General features: G+C 39.2%; 2 protein-coding genes, 1 long non-coding RNA gene and 1 pseudogene across 42 annotated transcripts in view; 2 read left to right on the plus strand and 2 right to left on the minus strand.

Annotated features, from left to right (window-relative positions):
* The first annotated feature begins 3029 nt into the window (after positions 1 to 3029).
* PCLAF (PCNA clamp associated factor) lies at positions 3030 to 11513 on the plus strand. 4 transcript variants are annotated; one of them, XR_014058838.1, is made up of 5 exons: positions 3030 to 3137; positions 3443 to 3523; positions 4591 to 4753; positions 4851 to 4932; positions 10089 to 11109. XR_014058838.1 is itself a non-coding variant. In XM_081507412.1 (5 exons), the coding sequence occupies exons 1-4, from the start codon at positions 3092 to 3094 to the stop codon at positions 10132 to 10134; spliced, it is 336 nt and encodes a 111-aa protein (XP_081363538.1). In that variant the 5' UTR covers positions 3030 to 3091; the 3' UTR covers positions 10135 to 10177; positions 11353 to 11513. The 4 variants fall into 4 exon arrangements, 3 of the variants coding, with proteins under 3 accessions (XP_081363538.1, XP_081363536.1, XP_081363539.1); XM_081507412.1 differs by lacking the exon at positions 4851 to 4932 and adding an exon at positions 11353 to 11513 and having other exon boundaries at positions 10089 to 10177; XM_081507410.1 differs by lacking the exon at positions 4851 to 4932.
* Positions 5485 to 6017, minus strand: LOC145512828 (eukaryotic translation initiation factor 1 pseudogene; annotated as a pseudogene).
* On the minus strand, positions 8424 to 19274 carry LOC145512829 (uncharacterized). 2 transcript variants are annotated; one of them, XR_014058839.1, is made up of 3 exons: positions 16658 to 18307; positions 12649 to 14343; positions 11653 to 11837 (listed from the first exon to the last, which is right to left on the minus strand). It is a non-coding gene; the product is annotated as an uncharacterized LOC145512829 (long non-coding RNA). The 2 variants fall into 2 exon arrangements; XR_014058840.1 differs by lacking the exon at positions 12649 to 14343 and having other exon boundaries at positions 8424 to 11837; positions 18294 to 19274.
* CSNK1G1 (casein kinase 1 gamma 1) overlaps positions 10089 to 22000 on the plus strand; it is a 165457-nt gene continuing 153545 nt past the window's right edge. For 18 of the 36 annotated variants that reach the window (XR_014058837.1, XR_014058835.1, XR_014058836.1 and 15 more), the window contains exon 1: positions 18416 to 18677. The gene's annotated coding sequence lies outside the window, so the exon portion shown is untranslated. Of the gene's footprint in view, positions 10178 to 18415; positions 18678 to 18818; positions 19478 to 22000 lie in introns of those variants that run through there. The other 18 variants (XM_081507370.1, XM_081507362.1, XM_081507382.1 and 15 more) reach the window with 14 other exon arrangements.

Consider the following 22000-nt stretch of genomic DNA (forward strand, 5'->3'; position numbering starts at 1 on the left):
AGTTTTCTGAATGTTGAGCTTTAAGCCAACTTTTTCACTCTCCTCTTTCACTTTCATCAAGAGGCTCTTTAGTTCTTCTTCACTTTCTGCCATAAGGGTGGTGTCATCTGCATATCTGAGGTTATTGATATTTCTCTTGGCAATCTTGATTCCAGCTTGTGTTTCTTCCAGGCCAGCGTTTCTCATGATGTACTCTGCATATAAGTTAAATAAGCAGGGTGACAATATACAGCCTTGACTTACTCCTTTTCCTATTTGGAACCAGTCTGTTGTTCCATGTCCAGTTCTAACTGTTGCTTCCTGACCTGCATACAGGTTTCTCAAGAGACAGGTCAGATGGTCTGGTATTCCCATCTCTTTCAGAATTTTCCACAGTTTATTGTGATCCACACAGTCAAAGGCTTTGGCATAGTCAATAAAGCAGAAATAGATGTTTTTCTGGAACTCTCTTGCTTTTTCGATGATCCAGCAGATGTTGGCAATTTGATCTTTGGTTCCTCTGCCTTTTCTAAAACCAGCTTGAACATCTGGAAGTTCACGGTTCACGTATTGCTGAAGCCTGGCTTGGAGAATTTTGAGCATTACTTTACTAGTGTGTGAGATGAGTGCAATTGTGGAGTAGTTTGAGCATTCTTTGGCATTGCCTTTCTTTGGGATTGGAATGAAAACTGACCTTTTCCAGTCCTGTGGCCACTGCTGAGTTTTCCAGATTTGCTGGCATATTGAGTGCAGCACTTTCACAGCATCATCTTTCAGGATTTGAAATAGCTCACCTGGAATTCCATCACCTCCACGAGCAAAGCAAGCACACCTATTTAATATGGCTTAAGGATATTCTTTCGTATAAATTTAGGCAGAAATTTCATCTGTACATACTACAACTTTCTTAATGCCTTAGGCCTTTAAATTTTTCAGGTTCACGCTACACAACTGTCTAGTTTATTTAACTGGAACGGAGAAGCACTTTTCCAAAGCAAACATTTAAATTAAGAATTTTTACTAAGTATCACTGCTGTTTTCCTATGTTTTTACTCTAATATGCCTCCTTCCTTAGTATAATTGGCGTTAAAAAGACAGACAAACAAACAGATATAGTAACACATAGATTGCCTCTGTGTGTAAAGATATATTTGCAATACTTTTAACGATTTACTTGGCATGTTGACTAAGAGAAAAGACCAGCAGATTCCTATGCAGCTCTAATCCCTACAAGGATCTGGGAACTGGGTAATTCAGTCCTTTGTAGAAGCCACTTAACTGAAAAGGAAATAATGTGCATTGAAGAAACATTGTGTACTGAGAGGGGCCTGATGATAAAGAATAAGGAGGGGTACCCTAGGGCTTGTTGATTTTTCTGACAGGACTTGGGCTGTAATCTTAGTCTCTAAGATTTAGACAAAGCTACAGATAATTTGCAATACCATTCCTCCTATTATAATGTTAATTTCATCTGCTGTCTAGATTCTCTAATTCAAAAACAGAGTAATTGTTGATTCTTTTAAAGCACTAAGTAGCCTTTATTCTGAAAGTTCAAGCATAATTCATTGGAGAGAATTAATGCCATGCTTAAGCTTTCAGGGTTGCCTTTCAAGTGCGAGTTTAACAAAGTACTGCTACTGCTAAGTCACCTCAGTCGTGTCCGACTCTGTGCGACCTCATAGACAGCAGCCCATCAGGCTCCCCCGTCCCTGGGATTCTCCAGGCAAGAACACTGGAGTGGGTTGCCATTTCCTTCTCCAATGCAAGAAAGTGAAAAGTGAAAGTGAAGTCGCTCAGTCGTGTCCGACTCTTAGCGACCCCATGGACTGCAGCCTACCAGGCTCCTCCATCCATGGGATTTTCCAGGCAAGAGTACTGGAGTGGGGTGCCATTGCCTTCTCCCTAACAAAGTACCTCCTAAGGCAATTTCATCTGATCAGGTTTTGTGCCTGGTGAAAATCATTCCCCAGGCGTGTTGTGAGTAATTAAGATAAGCATAGGGATAGAAAATAGTTAAAAGAGTTCCTAGTCTAAAGTTATGCTCACTACTACCTTTAACAGATTTGACATATTTTTAAGGAATTCTGATTTCATATAGGTCTAGGGAAAATGTTTTATTATTATAATAATGTTTCTTTTTATGTAGGTACAGTGGCTCAGGTCCTAAAGAGTCTGCCTGCAATGCGGGAGCCCAGGGTTGGATCCCTGGGTCGGGAAGATCCCCTGGAGAAGGAAATGGCTACTTACTCCAGTATTCTTATCTGGAGAATCCCATGGACAGAGGAGCCTGGAGGGCTACAGCCCATGGGGTCGCAGAGTCAGACACGACTGAGCGACTAACACTTTGACTTTTTTAAATGTACAATTTGCTCAGTTTTTTCTTGTTTCACACCATCCTAGAAAGTTTCGTTTTTTAAAAATTTTTATTCCTGTAAATAGAGAATTCCCTATCAGTCCAGTGTTAAGGACTCGGGGATTTCTGCTGCCTGGGTTCGATCCCTGATCCAAGAACTAAGATCCCACAATCTGCACCTCCTGGCCAAGGGGGGAAAAAAAATCACCCCTGTAAATAAACTGTATTAGCGTTTGACCATTCCATAGAGTTTTTTAGTATGGATGCTGTAAAGAGAGTCCATGCCTGAGATGTTAAAAAGTCCGCTACATTTCAGGAGTCATTTCCAGGAGTGAGATTATGGATTTAAGCCTGTACTTTTTTGAAGAAATGTTGGAATTCGCTGTCTTTCCCGGGTTTTCTTTTCTAAGCAGGCTGTTTTACCCAGTTCACAATGTTAGCACGGATCTTAGCATTCAACACACAGGGCATCCCAGGAAAGCGCCCTGGCACCTCCCACCTGAGGCGGGTACGAATCACAAGCTTCTACAAGTTGATGGACGGTCGACACTGCGCCCTCCCCTCCGTGATGACCACTGGACACTGGCGATTGGTTGCGCGTGAAAGGCGCGGAACCAATGGGAGTGGCGGCCTGAGAGAGTCGGTGGAGCGCGCGGGAAAGGGACCAATATAATCTGTGGCGGGAGATTCGTTTTCTGGGCCTTGTCCCGTGAAACATCCTCAGCTGGAGAGTCAGTTGCTCTCCTCTCGAGTTCGAATATGGTGCGGACTAAAGCAGACGGTGTGCCTGGCAGCTACAGAAAAGGTGAGGCAGTCGGGCACAATAGTGGAGGGCAGGTGGGTCTCTGGGCAGCTCCGCTAAGGGCGGGAGAAGAGGGGGCCTCCCCTCCTGTCCGCCAAACTGGTCCAGCCCGTCGGGAAGCAGCAGCCTGAGCCCTTTAACCGGGAGGAAGAAGCGGCGGGGACAGGGGAGCGTTATCTGCTCTTCTGGATCGCGGGGCTCTCCTCTCCAATCCTTTCCAATAGGCTGGGTCGGAGAGTGTGGTAAGAACGTGGCTCCCAGCCTCTTCGTGCCGCCTTCTGAATGCCCTCCTTTCCCTCTCTTCGCAGTGGTGGCTTCTCGAGCCCCCAGGAAGGTGCTTGGTTCCTCGACTTCTGCCACTAATTCCACGCCGCTTTCCTCAAGGAAAGGTAAAAAAACGCCCCTGCAAGCTCCTACATGAACCCTCTCAAAAGGAGACCAGGCCAGGCACCACAGTTCTCCGTACCCACCGCGGAATTTATTTTCCTGAGATCGTCACCTCCCAGAATTTCTTCCTTCCTTGCCTTTTGATGTAATGAGCGAGCCTTGGTCTCTTTGGCAGGCTGGGGTAGAGATGGAGGGATCTCATGGTCTTCAAAAATTTCAAGCCTCGGGTTAGGGACGGACACACTTTCTCTTCAGACCTGTTTTGTTTTTTTTTCTGCCTTAGCTTTGTTATTTTTCTTAATATTTACAACTGGACTTTTTCTTGTGTGAGGCTATTTAAGCACCTGTTTACTAGAATTGAGACGATAGTTGACAATGCTAATTACGTTTTTGTTTTCATTTCTGCATATTGTTCTTTGTCTTTCCTATTACCTTCCTTTCTTCCCTTTTTCTTTCTTTCTTTCTTTTTTTAGTTTGGTGTCAGCGTGTGTGTGTGTGCGTGCGTGCGTGTGTGTGTGTGTGTTCCAAGCTTGCAGGTCCTGATTCCGTTTTGGGGACATTAGGAGGGAAAACTGGGCCAGGGAAAGAGCTTCACATTATTCCTTCTGTGCTAGGAGAGGTTGAGAAAATATCCTGCCATCTGGTGTCTCTCATTCCTTTTAGAAGGAAGTTGAGCAGTTTGGAAGATTAATTCTGCAAGCTCTAGTTAAGAACATCCAGGAAAAAGTATGTCAAACTTCAGTATGACAGTACATAAGACTAACTGAATAGCTCTGCTTGTGGACAAAATATGAAAAATATTTTCTAGTTATAAACATCTTGTTAATGCTATTTTTCTAGGCTAAAGAATACATATAATAATGTTCTGCATTATGTTATATTAATGTATAATGTATAATGTATAATGTATTGACTGAATACAACTTTATCATGTCATATTTTAAAATTCACTTTAAAGATAGGTGTACCACCATTTAATATCCTTTAGATTTGATGTTAAAGAATTGTTTCCCTTTAAGGAATGGAAATTATATTCTTAATTTTTATTTAGTTCTGTTTTATTTTACAGCTGAAAATAAGTATGCAGGAGGGAATCCAGTCTGTGTGCGCCCAACTCCCAAGTGGCAAAAAGGAATTGGAGAATTCTTCAGGCTGTCCCCTAAAGATTCAGAAAAAGAGAATAGAATTCCTGAGGAGGCAGGAAGCAGTGGCTTGGGAAAAGCAAAGAGAAAGTGAGTTTTCATATTCTGAAGTATAAAGAAATACTTATATTCTTGAAAATAAAAAACAGCTAAATATTGAGTAACTTTAAATTTTCTCTTTGAGCAGATAAGAAAATACAAACCAGAAGTTTTTTAAACTATGCTATCTTCTTATTATGTCACTCCCAAATTTCAAGCATCAATGAAAGGTATTATTTTTACTCATTTACTCAAAGTGGATCAGTTCCCATTCAGATGATAAGTGCTACTTTATTAACCATGAACTTCTGGTCTTTATTCTCTATTTTTTTTTCCTATTTTCTACAGTCCTTTTTATTTTCAAAAAGTAATTTCCATGTTGGTTTACCTTGATTTCCATTAACTCCACCTTTCAAAAAACTAGTAGTCCAGACTCCATAGGAAATACATAATCAATGTGGAAAAGTTGGAAAATACAGAAATCCCCATCACTTAGAAACAACCAGAACTAACACCATGGTGTATTTTCTTTACAACTTCTCTGTAAATACGTAAGAAAACTTACAAGATGGGGATAAAACTGCACACATGCAGAGTTCATTGTGTAAACTTTTTAAGAAGATAATTAAATCATGCTTTAAAGCTTTTTTTTTTTTTTTTGCATGGCTCTTTTCAGTTTATTGCATGAAGGAGTTACACTAGTCCAAGCTAAAAGCAGACCCCAAATGGTTACATTATACAAGCTGTGAAGTTTTTAAACTTGTGAAAAGGGACAGAAGGGAAATTCTACTCATTGAAAGGAAATCCTCACTTTAGCTTCAGTGAGCCAAAAGCCCTTAAAACCCATGAACCTTCAGCTGGTCTTCCTTAGCCAGTCCAATCTCTACCAGGAACTGGCATATGTTCTTGCGCTGGTCACCCTGTAGCTGAATTACTTCTCCATATTCTGGATGCTCAATTACAGTACCATTGCAGGCAAATTTCTTCTTAAACGCTTTCACTAGTTTCTTTTTATCGTAATCATCAGCGATCCCTTGGACAGGAGTAAGGGTCTTCCTGCCGTTTCTCTGTTGAATTCTTATATGGATATAATCCTCAGTGCCAGTAAGAAGCAGATCATCACCCTTACTTGCATCAGCAAAGGGGTTGAAAGAGTGGAGTTTCTGGAAAGCGGACATAAGATATGATTCCTTTTCCTCAGTGGAAACGGCCTGTGGAAGGCAGCGGTGGGAGAAGGTGGGCAGGGAGGACCGAGCGTTGGGAAGCCAGGGGCCTCGAGCGGGAGGCTGCTGAGTCCTCGGTGGCGGCTCAGTGACTGGGGCTGCTTTCAAGCTTTCAATGTCAGGAAAATGCTCATGATAAATGTTGAGCAAAACTGGATTCAAAAGTACAATCATTATTGCATAAAAGACATGTATATAAATACACCAAATCTCTGTACAAAATATACAAAATATCATGAGTGATGTCACTGGGTAAAAAACCTCTCCTTACACTCAGTGCTACCAATTTTCAACAACAAACATATTATAAGAATCTGGGGGAAAAAATACCTTTAGGAGGAAAAAACAAGGGAAACCTGCTTTTTAAATAGATTTATGAAAAATAGTGCAGACTCTCTAAAGAATGTTGAAGTTTTCATTCAAAAATAAATTATTTGACTGGAGGTGGGTGTGGTGAGCGTGGGTGGTATGACATCACTGCCATTATGAAGCCTTCTGATATAAGACCCTGCTAGATACCTCCCAGCACCAGCCAGGAGCAGGTGATCCTCCAGGGCACCAAGCAGCGAGCCGGCCGAAGGCGGAGTGATCAACATGGACAAGTGGGTGGTGGCCGGGCTCACGCTGAGGCTGCTGCTTCTGGTACTCCTACCCACGCAAGTTTATTCATCCGTTCCTTTAACCAGCACAGAAGGTCCTCCAGTCCAAACCACAGCGGTCAGCTGTGCCTTGCAGTCAACAGCTAGTCTCCTTGTTGTCTTACTTGCCCTTCTACATCTCTACCGTTAAGAGACTTGGCCAAGAAACATCTAGGTTTACCAACCCGTATTCTAAAGCCCACTCCGTACAGCATCTAGAAATTCTGTGTCAGGAAGAAAATAAGAAAATCTTCATCAAATCCATTAATTCCACCCCTTATTTTATTAAAGTAGAAAATGTTGAGAGTCTCAAATTGGATTAAAGAGCATCTGAAGGATTTGAGCAGATAATGACAGCCAATATTAAATCTCCTGGAGTTTCATTGTAAGAATGGAGACAAAATCGGGAATCAATGATGTGATTAAATTTAACAAGAAACATGGACACTTCAAACTGTACCTTGCATCTAGATAAGAATAATTGCATCTTCATCTAGAGAAGAAGGATGAGCTATGGAATGGAGATTACGTCTTCATTTTGGTTCAAGAAATCTAGAAGGCGGTAAAACATTTAGGTGATACAAAAAGCTTCAGTGATTCTGTTTATGATGTACACTGGAAGGAATCAGCAGTTATTAAATCCTCTGTGTATTGTTTCAGCAGTCCTGGTTTAATGCTGATATACTCTCTATAAGGTTTTACATTGTTTTCATTGTTCTCTCGGGAACTTAACTCGTTTCCTCCGGGCTTTTGAATTTGACTTTGCATTTAGATTTCTGTAATAACTGAGATGTTCCAGGGCAATAATGGGTTGGAATATACTATAAATCCAAACATAGGTAATCCCTGCATATGTACTTAAAAGTCAAATTACAGGTATTTCCTGTCACACATTCCCATCCAACAATAGTGCCAAATTAGTTTAGCTAATTCTGATCTCTTAACTTGATTCCAAATATTAGAAGTGCATTGACTTCAACCAATCTTAAAATATTGCTTTTTATTTCTGCATGTACTGAATAATTTTTAAAACCTAAAAATTAATGTTTTGAAGGCGTGTTTGATAAATTTGGAAATTAAGAGGCAAATATATGAAGGAGGTAAAAAATAATGTGTATTAGGTAGTTGGGAAGTGAAGACTGGAAACTTGCCTGTATTAAATTCACAACTTTTGTGCTTTCTGTAAATATACATTTATATATTAAACTTGGTGAATAAGAATAGCTACATGTGGAACACTTTCTACATCAGTCATTATTTTTAGATGATTCTAAACCTAAGTGGACTTGATTCTGGAAAGTAAAACTTTAGAACCGCCTTGATGTATAGGAATCTTTTTAGAAGTAGAAAGTCCATGAAATCATTGGTTTACATGTTCATACAATGATGCTTAAATGATAAGTATTTAATATGGCCATAGTACTCTAAATAAATTTTAGCCAATATTTGTCATCTTTAGAAATGTAAACAGGAACAACCAGACCTAACATCCATCTCAAGTTATGTGAGATCCATGTGTGTGAATGAACACACTCTTTCTTCATATCTGAACACTGTACACCTATTTGGATTGTACATTGTGTTTGGATTTGATTTGCATTGAACACAGCTATATAAAAATAAATAGTTAAAGAGAAGTTAAAACAAAGGAATTAACATATAAAGTGATATTTTTGCATCTAAAATTTTAAGACAATATTGTTCATAAGATCATTTAGTAAATTATTATTGAGTGCTTACTATTCAACTTATGAGATATTTAAAAGGAATGTCAAATTCTGGAGCAGTAGCTGAACTTTATACTTTGTTGCTATATCACTATTATCATTTCTGTTTCAATAAAATCAACAAGCAAGAGGATACATTTTTGGATAGAGTATTTTTTAACAGACTTGTTATCATGATCCTAAAAATCTCTTTTGGTTCCTTCTCATTTACTGGCACCATTCTTCTTTATTCTTTCTCATTCTAGTATGAATAAACTAATAGTCAATATTCAAGAATATTCAACAATCCTCTTGAATTATTTGTGACTTCAATTAAAGGAACAAAATATTTGGCAATATAGCCAAATATGGCTGTACCATTGATCATTATAGCAATAAAACCTATATTGAAGGTTTCCTATCATATAGTAAAAGATTATACATATAGTTTCATAAAGAACTTTGATCCATAGTATAATAAAATCTGTGACATAAAACTAGGTAATAGAGGTTTATCTTATTGCTTTAGGCCTCTTTCTTAGATTTGTTATTGTTTTAGAGTTGCATTTATACCTTTATAGTAAATCAATAGATTGACATTTTTCTCCCAGTTTTATTGAGACGTAATTGACAAACAGCACTGTGTAAGTTTAAGGTGTACAGTCTAGTGATTTGACTTACCTACATCATGAAATGATTACCACAATAGGTTTAGTGAACATCTATCTCATATTGATGCATTAAAGAAATAGAAAAACCTTTTCCTTGTGATAAGAACTCTTTCAATAGTTTACTATTGATTATAAATAGAAAACTATCAGTATATCAGAAAGACTTCTATTATAATCTCCCTAGTTCTTAATCTGGAATATGGCTACTCTTATCGCTTTATTATTCTCACAAAGGCAGGGTAAATTTCCCTGTTGCATAGGGGAGAATGTGAATCAAGAAAAACTGTCTTCCTAAAACCTTAAATCAGGTCTTTGAAGAAAAGAATTTTGGATTACAATAGTCTTCATTTGTTAACTGCATTTAATTTCAGGCAAGTACAATGAAGACCTCTTGGTAATGTAATACTGGATGAGTCAATGGTAATGTTACACCAAGTCAGGATATCCTTGTTTTAGCTTCCTTCTTTCACCTTCTAGCACTATGTCTAGATCTAATTTGAAAACTGACTGTTTTAGGATAGATCTCACAAATCTTTACCAACTCTAAAAAATTCTGATTTAAAAATTTTAATTGACTTTTTCTCTATAAAAATTATACTGAGTACCAGAGGACTTTGGGATAATGTAAGTTGTTTTTCAAAAGCTATGTTTACCATATGCCAACAATACAATTTGGGGATTTTCTAATTAGGTAATATATTCATAAATTCCAAAGAATATACAGTCAAATATGACAACTTGCTGTTTTCTCTGTTCAAGTGGATTGGTTAAATTTTTTTGCTTTCTATTATCACAGGGTTCTTGCTGAAGAATTATACTGCTTCATCAATCTACTTAACACATTGAGAGATGTTATAGAAATAGAGATTCCCTCTTAAATAGAAATGGCAACATATCCTAAAGGGGAAACTGACTTGGCAAATTAAGAGGCAAAATAGATTATTAAAAATTTTTGTCACTTTAGTATTTGGAATCTGTAGGGATTTGTCAGTTTATGGGAGTTTAATTTTCTCTCATTTCTAGTCACTTGACCAGATTCACTGCACTGTTGATGTTCTTGATTTACATAAGTTTTTAAAAACTTTTCATGTCTTGTTTTTAAAACATTTGACTCAGGTGACTACTGAAGTTCTCTTTTCTTTCCACAGAGCATGTCCTTTGCCACCTGATCACACAGATGATGAAAAAGAATAGAACTTTCTTATTCATCCTTCACTGATGTCTCCTGTTTACTCTGGTATTCTAGGATGTAAATTTGCATAAATATATTTGTTCCAATTAGTTTTGTTGAGTAGGCATTTAATTTAAAAAATGAGGCTTACATTTAGTTATTCAAAAGCAAGTAGTTATGATATTGGAAAGTTTGTAAGATTAATTACGGTTAACACAGTATTTGGTTTCCTTTATCTATTATTAAGCTTTTTCTTGCTAAAATTATTACATGATATTCTAATTATGAATCTGCTGTATTTGAGATTTGCTTAGATCTTTGTACTGTTGCCATTTTATTGGCATTTGACTATTGGAATGATGCCATAATTTTCTTCCTTTTATTTGCTTTAAAAAAGCAGAGGTAGATTTTTGCACATTTAAAAAGTTAATGTTAATTAAACTGAACCTATACCCTTTTTAAGAAAGGGGGCCAAAGAGGCAATGTTGCCAAAATTTGGACGGTTGTCTACCTTCTCCTTAGAAAAATTTAAGGGCAGTTTGGTCCTAAGATTTAAAGGATTAATAAAGCTTCTGAAAACAACAGCAAAAATATAAAATTTTTTTATATTGGAATAGTGGAATTCCAATATAGTGGAATCAGACAGGAAAATTCCATAGACTACTTTAAAAGAGGAATTTCCCTAGAATATATCTTTGGTTTAGTGTCATAAAATATTACCCTTTGGGCCTATGCTTTTAAAGTTGGAAATCAATAAAATATGAAAGACAGATCATGCCATAAACGCAGAACTGTCTAAAGTCCTTAGAGCTACTATCATGCTTTTCAAGATAACCGGGGGTATAATCGAAGTGGGTATAGTAGTACTTAGTAACTGATATTTTTCTTCCACATCAGGCTTTTTGCTCACTGACTTCCTGTTATCAAAGTTAGCCATGTTTAACAGACATACTTTTCTGAAGTTTGCTTTTAATAAATGAATACTTATTTTCATAAAACTCTCCATGTGTGTGCTTTCTAAGATTTTATCCTACTAGGTATTTCTATTTTATTCCTTCCAAATGCAAATCACTGTACAGACTTGATTTTATGAACTTCCAAAATAAGTCCTGATTTTTTGCTTAGAGATAAATATTAAACATACTGTTACTGAATTGAGGCCAGTTTTATCCTAAGTACTTCCTTGATAATTAGGCTTTTGATGGATTTGAAACCTGATTTGCTATTTTTCATTGATGCAGAGAGGAACTTGATGGAGAATGTGTCTTGCTATTTTTCATTGATGCAGAGAGGAACTTGATGGAGAATATGTCTAATGAAGTCTAATTTTGATATGCAATTGTTTCCAAAATATTTGACCTAAAGAAACTACAGTCTTTTCAAATACAATCCTTTCAAAATATACAATTGTTAGTGATGTCTAACTTTATTAAGGAGGTTATGGCAACCCATTCCAGTATTCTTGCTTGGAGAATCCCATGGACAAAGGAGCCTGGTGGGTTACAGTCCATAGGGTCGCAAAGAGTTGGACACGACTGAAGTGACTTAGCAACAAAGCGACTTTATTAGGCAGACTTCCCAGGTGGTGCAGTGGTAATGAATCCAGCTGTCAATGCAGGAGATGCAAGAGACGTAGGTTTGACCGCTGGCAAGAGATGCAGATTCAATCCCTGGGTCAGGAATATCTCCTGGAGTAGAAAACAGCAACCCACTCCAGTATTCTTGCCTGGAAAATTCCACAGACAGAGGAATCTGGTGGGCGATGGTCCATGGGATCACAAAAGTTGGACACGACTGAGCATACAGCACATACATACAACTTTATTAGTCAGAGGTCCATGTCATCTGTTTCCTTGTCAAAGCTTTTTTAAAATGTAGATTGTCAGTTTCAGTTCAGTTCAGTTCAGTTCAGTTGCTCAGTTGTGTCCGACTCTTTGCGACCCCATGAATTGCAGCACGCCAGGCCTCTCTGTCCATCACCAACTCCCGGAGTCTACCCAAACCCATGTCCATCGAGTCGGTGATGCCATCCAACCATCTCATCCTCTGTCGTCCCCTTCTCCTCCCGCCTCCAATCCTACCCAGCATTAGGGTCTTTTCCAATGAGTCAACCCTTCGCATGAGGTGGCCAAAGTATTGGAGTTTCAGCTTCAACATCAGACCTTCCAATGAACACCCAGGATTGATCTCTTTTAGGATGGATTAATTGGATTTCCTTGCAGTTCAAGGGACTCTTACGAGTCTTCTCCAACACCACAGTTCAAAAGCATCAATTCTTCGGCGCTCAGCTTTCTTCACCGTCCAACTCTCACATCCATACATGACCACTGGAAAAACCATAGCCTTGACTAGACAGACTTTTGTTGGCAAAGTAATGTCTCTGCTTTTAAATATGCTATCTAGGTTGGCCATAACCTTCCTTCCAAGGAGTAAGCATCTTTTAATTTCATGGCTGCAGTCACCATCAGCAGTGATTCTGGATTGTCAGTTTAGCCCCTTCTAAACATAAGCATGATCATGATGGTGTGATCACTCACCTAGAGCCAGACATCCTGGAGTACGATGTCAAGTGGGCCTTAAGAAGCATCACTACAAACAAAGCTAGTGGAGGTGATGGAATTCCAGCTGAGCTATTTCAAATCCTAAAAGATGATGCTGTGAAAGTGCTGCACTCTGTATGCCAGCAAATTTGGAAAACTCAGCAGTGGCCACAGGACTGGAAAAGGTCCATTATCATTCCAATCTCAAAGAAAGGCAATGCCAAACAATGTTCAAACTACCCCACAATTTCACTCATCTCACACATGAGCAAAGTAATGCTCAAAATTCTCCAAGCTAGGCTTCAACAGTATGTGAATGAAGAACTTCCAGATGTTCAAGCTGGATTTAGAAAAGGCAGAGGAACCAGAGATCAAATTGCCAACATCTGTTGGATCATAGAAAAAGCAAGAGAATTCCAGGCAAACGTCTACTTCTGCTTCATTGACTACGCTAAAGCCCTTGACTGTGTGGATCACAACAAACTGTGGAAAATGCTTAAAGACATGGAAATAGCAGACCACTTTACTTGCCTCCTGAGAAATCTGTATGCAGGTCAAGAAGTAACAATTAGAACTTGACATGGAACACCAGACTGGTTCAAAGTCGGGAAAGGAGTATGTCAAGGCTGTATGTATTGTCACCCTGCTTACTTACCTTATATGCAGAGCACATCGTGCAAAATGCTGGGCTGGATGAAGAAGTACAAGCTGGAATCAAGATTGCTGGGAGAAATATTAATAACCTCAGATATGCAGATGACACCACCCTTATGGCAGAAAGTGAAGAGGAATGAAGGAGCCTCTTGATGAAGGTGAGAGTGAAAAAGCTGGCTTAAAACTCAACATTCAAAAAACGAAGATCATGGCATCCCATCACTTCATGGCAAATAGATGGGGAAACAGTGACAGACTTTATTTTCTTGGGCTTCAAAATCACTGCAGATGGTGACTGCAGCCATGAAATTAAAAGACACTTGCTCCTTGGAAGAAAAGCTATGACCAACCTAGACATCATATTAAAAAGCAGAGACATTACTTTGCTGACAAAGGTCTGTCTAGTCAAAGCTATGGTTTTTCCAGTAGTTGTGTATGGATGTGCAAGTTGGACCATAAAGAAAGCTGAGCACTGAAGAACTGATGCTTTTGAACTGTGGTGTTGGAGAAGACTTTTGAGAGTCCCTTGGACTGCAAGGAGATCAATCCTGAATATTTTTTGGAAGGACTTAGGCTGAAGCTGAACCTCCAATACTTTGGCCATCTGATGTGAAGAACTGACTCATTGGAAAAGAGCGTGATGCTGGGAAAGATTGAAGGCAGGAGGAGAAGGGGACAAGAGAGGATGAGATGGTTGGATGGTATCACCAACTCAATGGACATGAGCTTGAGCAAGTTCTGGAAGTTGGTGATGGACATGGAAGCCTGGCGTGCTGCAGTTCATAGGGCTGCAGAGTAGGACACGACTGAGCAACTGAACTGACTGAAACATAAGTAGACTCCCTGTTTTACATTGAAACTGAATCAAAAAATGAAATGTATATATTAAAAAGATAAAGTAAGTTTTAATTTTGTACCCTTCTTCACAAAGTTTAATCTGGCTTTTTTGTTTGAATGGATTATTCCAATAATTAGTGTTAAATTCCCGAGCAAATAATGACTAAAGCTGCTGCTGCTGCTAAGTCGCTTCAGTCATGTCTGACTCTGTGCGACCCCATAGACGGCAGCCCATCAGGCTCCACTGTCCCTGGGATTCTCCAGGCAAGAATACTGGAGTGGGTTGCCATTTCCTTCTCCATGACTAAAGCTACTGTTATGGAATTTTTGAATGCTAATGGAATTTGTGAGGTTCATAGAAATTTTATGTTTACATAGTTTCAAAAGGCAGATAATACTATAGTGAAAATTATAGTCTGCTCAGGTTATTTATGAGATGACAAATACTTACCATTTTTTAAAAAGCAGAAAATAAAGCCTAAACTAACTGAACTTTTCCCATATTATATATACACTGCTTCCAAATCTCATGGTATTTTGAATTCTTCATGCTAACTCACTTTTGGAAAAATTTAAGATTCAGCTGGGTCTTGGTCCAACTACCATTGTTACAATGGTTCCTTTTACCTTTGAGGATAGCCTGTGGAGGTGGGAAAGATTTTCACTGAATCCCCCAAAACTGGGAGGAGTGTTAGAAGCTATCTCATTCAACTCAAGCCGCCTATAGCTTTGTAGATGGACTATTTTATTAGCTGGCAGTGCTAATTGAAAATGCTATGAGTTAAAAATTTGAATTTTGGACTTTCCTGGTGGTACAGTGGATAAGAATTCACTTGCCAATGCAGGGGACAAGGGTTCAACCCCTGGTCTGGGAAGATTCCACATGCCTCAGAGTAACTAAGCCCATAACTACTAAGCCCGCTTGCTGCAACTAAAACTTGTGCACCGAGAGCTACAATAAAAGCCACCACAATGAGAAGCCCATGCACTACAATGAAGAGTAGCCCCTGAATGCCAGTGCAACCAAAAGAAAATTTTTTTATTTTTTTCTTAACTCCCCTCCTGTTCTTGGTTCTGTCTTTGAAATAACAGAACAAGTTAATCCTTTCCAAAACAACCTTCAAGTATTTAATAATAGTTGTTACATCTTTAGCCTTCTCTTCCTAAGTCTAAACATTATATTGCTTCTGTCACATGAATCCTAAGTGAGTTTCTGTAAGTCCCTTGTGCAAGAGGCCATGCCTTGTGTGTTGTATATTGCTTAGGCAGATAAACAGTAAATCTAGCTTTTTCTTCTGATACCAAGTATTCATTAGTTTTGGTATCTTTTATGTTTGTCTATTTTGTCTTTTGTATTTGGAGATGCCAGTGGAAGTCTAAGAATATTTAAACATTAACCATTGATTAACACTATTGGGTTTCTGAAAAATAAACATTAGATAAGCTAATTCTTTCTTAAATGATTACAAAGGACAATTTAAAAAATGACAAAAAGCTTTGAAGAGATTGAGAAAAAGGTTAGAGATATCCTGTATTGATCTGAAGGATGAAGGTACAGTATTGACCTTGGAAGGCTGTTTGAGATCTATCATAGATTTGAGAGCACTGTCTTAATTATGGTTCATATTAAGAATATGGATTCCTGGGGACTTTGACTCTGCATTTCCATTACAGGGGTTGTGGGTTCCATCCCTGGTCAGGGAAGTAAGATCCCACATCCTGCATGGGATGACCAAAATAAGTAAACAATAAAGTTTAAAGGATAAAAAGTTGATATGGATAATAATTAAAAAAAAAAAGACTATGGAGTTCTGTGATACTGCTCACAAAATCCTGAAAGTGTAGTTAAGCCCACATAGCTAATTTTAGGTGTGGATTGTGCTATATACTTATTTGAATTTTAAAATATTTATCAGTATTTTAGGTGGATTTACATACAATAAAATGCATATGTTTTCAGTGTACAAGTTTTCATAAATGTATACACCTACGCTATGCATCTTTAGAGGTCTCCAAGTAATGAGTGTATTGAAAATGATGGAATTAAATAAGTCAAGTGATCATTTAGGAGTCAAGCCAGGTATTCATACACCTACACAAAAGTAACTGAATAATTTTTAAAAATTGTAGGAAGAAAGGATGTTAATGCTACTGTATGTCATATTTCTTCAGACAACAGGAGAAATGAATGATGCATAGGAATTTGCAGTTTTGTATTGGCTTAAACTACCAACTCGGAGAAGGCAATGGCAACCCACTCCAGTACTCTTGCCTGGAAAATCCCATGGACGGAGGAGCCTGGTAGGCTGCAGTCCATGGGGTCACTAAGAGTCGGACATGACTGAGCGACTTCACTTTCACTTTTCACTTTCACGAATTGGAGAAGGAACACTGGAAATTGTCCAATGTTCTTGCCTGGAGAATCCCAGGGATGGGGGAGCCTGGTGGGCTGCTGTCTTTGGAGTCGCACAGAGTCGGACACAACTGAAGTGACTTAGCAGCAGCAGCAAACTACCAACTATTACCCGATAAAACATTTCTTTCTATAGAATAAATTTACTGTATTTATGTTTTTAATATTTAAAGACATCTAAGTCCACCATAGTTTCATTTTAGATAAATTGCTGCTCATTGGGCTTATTGTTTACTTTTCTAATTAAAAATTTTAAAATATTTAACCTGTTGGCAATTGAAATACCAAGCTCTATTTTGTTAATTACAGTCAGTTTTTCTTTTTTAAGAACAATTAATTGTTCTTTAAGTTTGACTAGATGTACTCAGATTCTATTTGCATTTTGTTTGTGTATACTCCCACATGTATGCATGCCCAGGGCAAGGGTCAAAATGTTTAATTAGACTTCTTTAACAACCTACTACTGACATTTGAACCTGAAGTTATTTCCTTCAGGTTTTGCTGAATAGACTCTCTCCAGTGAACTAATTTAATGCTGTCTCACATGTACAGGAAACTAACAGATCTGCTGTTTCTTTAAAGTTACCAAAGCTCATTTCCTCTGCCCTGGCTAGGTGGACAACTGTTCAATGTTGGTGACTAAGAGGCTATCATAACCAGTAAAATTATCATGACCAATAGCCAGTAGTTGCAAAGACATTCACTGCCATGGACTAGAGCAGGGGTCCCCAACCTCTGGGATCTAATGCCTGATGATCTGAGGTGGAACTGATGTAATAATAGTAGAGATAAACTGCATAATAAACACAGTGTGCTTGAATCATCCTAAAACCATTCCCCCCAACCCAGGTCAGTGGAAAAATTGTCTTTCATGAAATTGGTCCCTGGCACCAAAAAGGCTGGGGACTGTTGGACTCGAGAACAAATTAAGGAACTACTATTAAGCTTTATTGCTTTTAAGCAGATCTGTTTAAGACAGGAAAGTTAAGCCAAAATTTTCACTCATTTTTCTCTGAATGCCTGATTATACTTCTCTGAATATTTAACTGCCATAAACATATAGGTCATTTTTCTAAAAAGAGGATTAATTATGTAGATGGCTTGTGCTCCAAGAAGTGGTTTTCCCAATATATTTCAAACTCAGATCACCTCAACACAAGACTATATGAGGTCTCTTATTATTAACTTTTCTTGTCCACAGTACACGAATGAAAGTTTACTCTGAGTAGATTAAATGTCTTCCTCCTTCCCAAGTGTGATTACCGGCTTCCTTTGGCCTCTTCTCATTGTTTCTTTAAAGAATTAATTCTTTCCAGATCACACACAAGCAAGTGCAATACTTACAAAAGAGAAGATGGGTGAAACTTTCTCGCCAATGGGTTTCAGGGGCTTGCCGCATGAGAACGAAGTGCATGAAAAAGATTTTATAACGGAAGAGATTTAAAAGCCCAGTTGAAAAATAACTGAAAATCCACAAGAGGGAGATGCTTGCTAAACCGCCAGAAAGTAACTCCCTGGAGGGACCTGAGACAGCCTTAGGAGGAGTCAATAGGTCCGCTCGGGATTCAGGGAGGGAGGAACAGGAGTAAATAGTGGCTGGGGGCTCGTAGGGGGAGTCCAAGCGAAGGGAAAGGCAGAATTGGTTTCGTGACTTTGGCAGCGAAGCCGGTGCTCAGTCCAAGACCAGGAGCAGAACGTAAGAGTGTGTTACCCAAGAGGAGCACAAGCTCTCAGTTACCTTCTGATGGTCCCAGAAGTAACGGGGGCGGTTGTCTTTGAAGGCGCTTCCGCTTAGCAACCCCACGCGGTTGCTAAGGAGGGGCGATGGCGGGGATGACCCGGAAGTGGTGTTGTCCATTTCTCACTGCCGGCTTTAAGTTTGTCCTATTGGGAGGGCCAGGGTGCTCTGCTCCTGGCCGAGGGTGGGGCCAGCGCTAGAGGTTCCGGATCGGCTTCAGCCGCCCCTCGGCTCCTCGCCTTCCCCCTCCCCTCCCGCACCTCTCCTCCCTCCCTTTCCTGGGAAAGAGAGAAGCCAACGCTGCGGGTGGGTAGAGAAGCACTCGGCGCCTCCGGGAGGGGACTGCGCCCGCCCTATCTGAGTCCCGAAGCACGGCCAGACCAGGTACTCGCTCCGTCTTCGACGGGGTCCAGTAGGCTGGAGCCTGAGGGTGTGTGTGTAATATGGGGGCTTGTGGGGGGCTCCCTTCTCCAAATCGCGGAGGGGAGCGCGGAGATACTGGGTGGGGCAGAGGCCGGCGTGTGTGACTGAAGAGGGTTGCGGAGGTGGAATGGGAGGGCTGGGGGTCAAGGCTGACGGAGTTTCGGGCGGTCCGGTCGAGGTTGCGGAGGAGGCGCCCCCTCGGATACTGAAGACTTCGGCAGATGTGGACGGGGAGTTTGCCACCTGGAGGGTTATCTCTGAAAGAGGGGGGCATCCTCTGGATCCAAAAGGAGAGCCCGGACCCTGGCGGGGTTGACTGGGCAATCTCATACTTCCATTGCCCGACTCTTCTGCCCACCTCGCTGGGACAGAGCTGGGCTTCGAGGGTTGTGGCGGTTGTGAGTCGGCTGGGCACCGCAGGGAGCCGCCCTTGGCAGAGCTAGGGCAGTAGAGTGGGTAAGGAGACCTCCCTCCTCCCAACTTCCGTGCGCTTCCCCCACTTCTTCCTTTACTGCTCTCTAGCCCCAGTGTCTTTACAGGAGCGGTCCCTCACTCCCCAAGTGGTGCAGGCATCACAGAGTAAAAGAAAGAGGGTGGAACTGGGTTTGTTGCCCATAAATGATGCTTCGAATGTTTGGGAAGTGCCAGATTGACATAGTCAACCAAGTCTCCCAGATCAGTATTAAGTCTGGTCTGAATTTTAGAAAAGTGCAATCGTGAAAAGCACCAACCTATAGTCTAGTCTGGCATATCCATGTTTGGTAGGTATGCGTGTTTATAACAAATAGACTTGGGGGACCTTCAAAACATAGAGGTCTAAGCGAGACATGTTGAGGCAAGCCTTTGCCAATATCTTTCTTACCTGCCAGTGAGCTTGCCCTAGTTAAAATGAAGCAGAAAGATCCTCTTCATTTATATTTCAATCAGAGATTGAATTGTAGGTTCTGTGTGATTATAGATGTCTCAGAATAGATACGTGAACGTTCAAAGAGAGAGAGAGACAAGGTTCCCTGCTTTTGACCCTATCTCTTAATCTTTTAAGGAGATAATTGTGGTCAAGTGGAAGTATTGGCTTTGAGGTTAGGCAAATCTGGGATTGAACCAGGACTCCTTCTGGATAGTTGTTGACCTTGGGTTAAGTCATGGAACCTACCAGAGATTCAGTTTCTTCGTAAGTAACATGAGTTAGAATTCTAATCAGTTTTATAAAAGGGGGGATTAATGTATTTAAATAACAGCTTTAAATGGAAGCACCTTCCACTTGAAAGAAGAATTATGAATAATCTTACACAGGGCAGCCCAGTTTTGTGGAATGAGGTTTGAGATAGGAACAGAACTGGATAATATTCCAAATCACGTATACACAGCAGGACTTTCAGTAGCTTCTAGATATTTATCATAAGTAGCATGAAACTCAGTTGTTAGTAGTTTCTTAAAACTCTGAAAAATAAAGCAGAATGTGTGCATTAACTGAAATGACCAAGAATGTTTCAGAGAATTTTTTCAGATTTGTGATGTGTATAGTATGGATTGATATGAAACACATTGTAAAAGTAATGTATATAAATCTTAATTAACATCACATATCTCTGGAGAGGATTAAAATTGGGGCATAAAATAGAAAGTAGTTGTAATTTTAAGAATAAAATCAACACAAGAAGCATGCCTCATCTTGGAGTTAAACTGTTAGCAAAACTTAGAATTTTTATATGTGTAATATGTGTAAAATAACTGAAATGGAATGAATTTCTGCCCTTTTTTCTTTTGTGATGATGATGTAGAAATGTATCTCAGAAACATGAAATCTTTATGTTACTTTGTTTTGTAGATTTTAAAATGATACAGTTAATTTGTAACCTGTTGTATGTCAGATTTTCAGCTCATGTGGTTTACTTTTTGGTGTAACTTAAAGTTACTAATTTTGGGGGATGGGGGAGGTTATGCAGAGTGGCCTGCAGGATCTTAGTTCCCTGTGCCTGCATGTTCAGTGGTGTCGGACTCTTTGCGACCTCATGGACGGTAGCTCTCCAGACTCTGTTCATGGGATTCTCCAGGCAAAAATACTGGAGTTCTTTGCCATTTCCTCCTCCAGAGGTCTTCCCGACCCAGGGATTGAACTCCATGTCTCCTGCATTAGCAGGCAGCTTCTTAACGACTGAGCCACCTGGGAAGCCCTTAGTTCCCTGACCAGGGATCAAACTTCTATCCCTGCAGTAAAGCGCAAAGTCCTAACTACGGGATCACCAGGGAATTCCTGGTAATTTTTAATTTTTAAGTGTACTTTATACTCAAAAGATAAATAACTTGCTTTAATAATAGTTTTTGTGTGTGTGAAAAGTGGTTACAAAATGTGTAATTCAGTATTACTTTTTAGAGAAGTTTATAGGTTTTCCATAATTTTGAGAGAATTTTCAAATGTATTTCTTCTTTGTGTTTTTCTTAAAGTTAAACATTTTTTTTTTTAAATAAAACTGTCCAGCTATGTTGCATGCTCATTGAGGGAGAAATACTATTTTAAATTTTATCCATCACTGCAGCTACATAATAAGCACCCATTGGATATTGGTCAAATTGATAACTGGATGGATATATTTTAAATTATTGATAGGATACTTATACTATTTTTTAAAGATTGAAATTATGTTTTTACTATAGTCGTAGACTTTTTGTAAGGTTATTCAACTTTCTAAATGGCTTTTCTGAGATTGTAAAGTCTTTACTATATATGTGAGCATTTAACGGTTTTCCTGGATCATTATTTTTCAACATCTTTTGAGTCTTAAAGTTGAGACCATATTATCTTGCTTTGGTAAAGCCATGAGAAGCTCTCTTTTTTTTCTCTATCTTCTCATAAAACTTAAATAATTTATTTTGGTATAAGACATAGGATACTAGCTGTAAAAAGATATATCAGAAATGTGGGCAGTAATAGAGAGTGTTACATATGATACTTTTCTCAGTGACCTTTTCCACTTAAACAACGTATGTGGCCATTCCACGAATCTTTGCAGTTGTCAGTTATGGAATTTGCTTGTCAGGAAATCTAAAAATGACTAAACCTTCCTTTAACGTCTGTCTCTTGAATGATCTCAGAAAGCTTTAGGAAAGATTGGGAAGGTTTGTATAGCATACTAGAATATATAATGAACAAAGCACAGTTAACTTTATTGGTTTTGCCAAACCAGAAGTGAATTACTGTGGAAATGTTTCAGAAATGCCAGGCAATGCTGTACTCAAACCAAATGAGTATTCTTCCAGAGCTTGTTTCTATTTTAGAGCTTATT

This window comes from Giraffa tippelskirchi, chromosome 7 (genome assembly GCF_054371585.1).
Source record: "Giraffa tippelskirchi isolate mGirTip1 chromosome 7, T2T-mGirTip1v1.2.pri, whole genome shotgun sequence".
Lineage (NCBI taxonomy): Eukaryota > Metazoa > Chordata > Mammalia > Artiodactyla > Giraffidae > Giraffa > Giraffa tippelskirchi.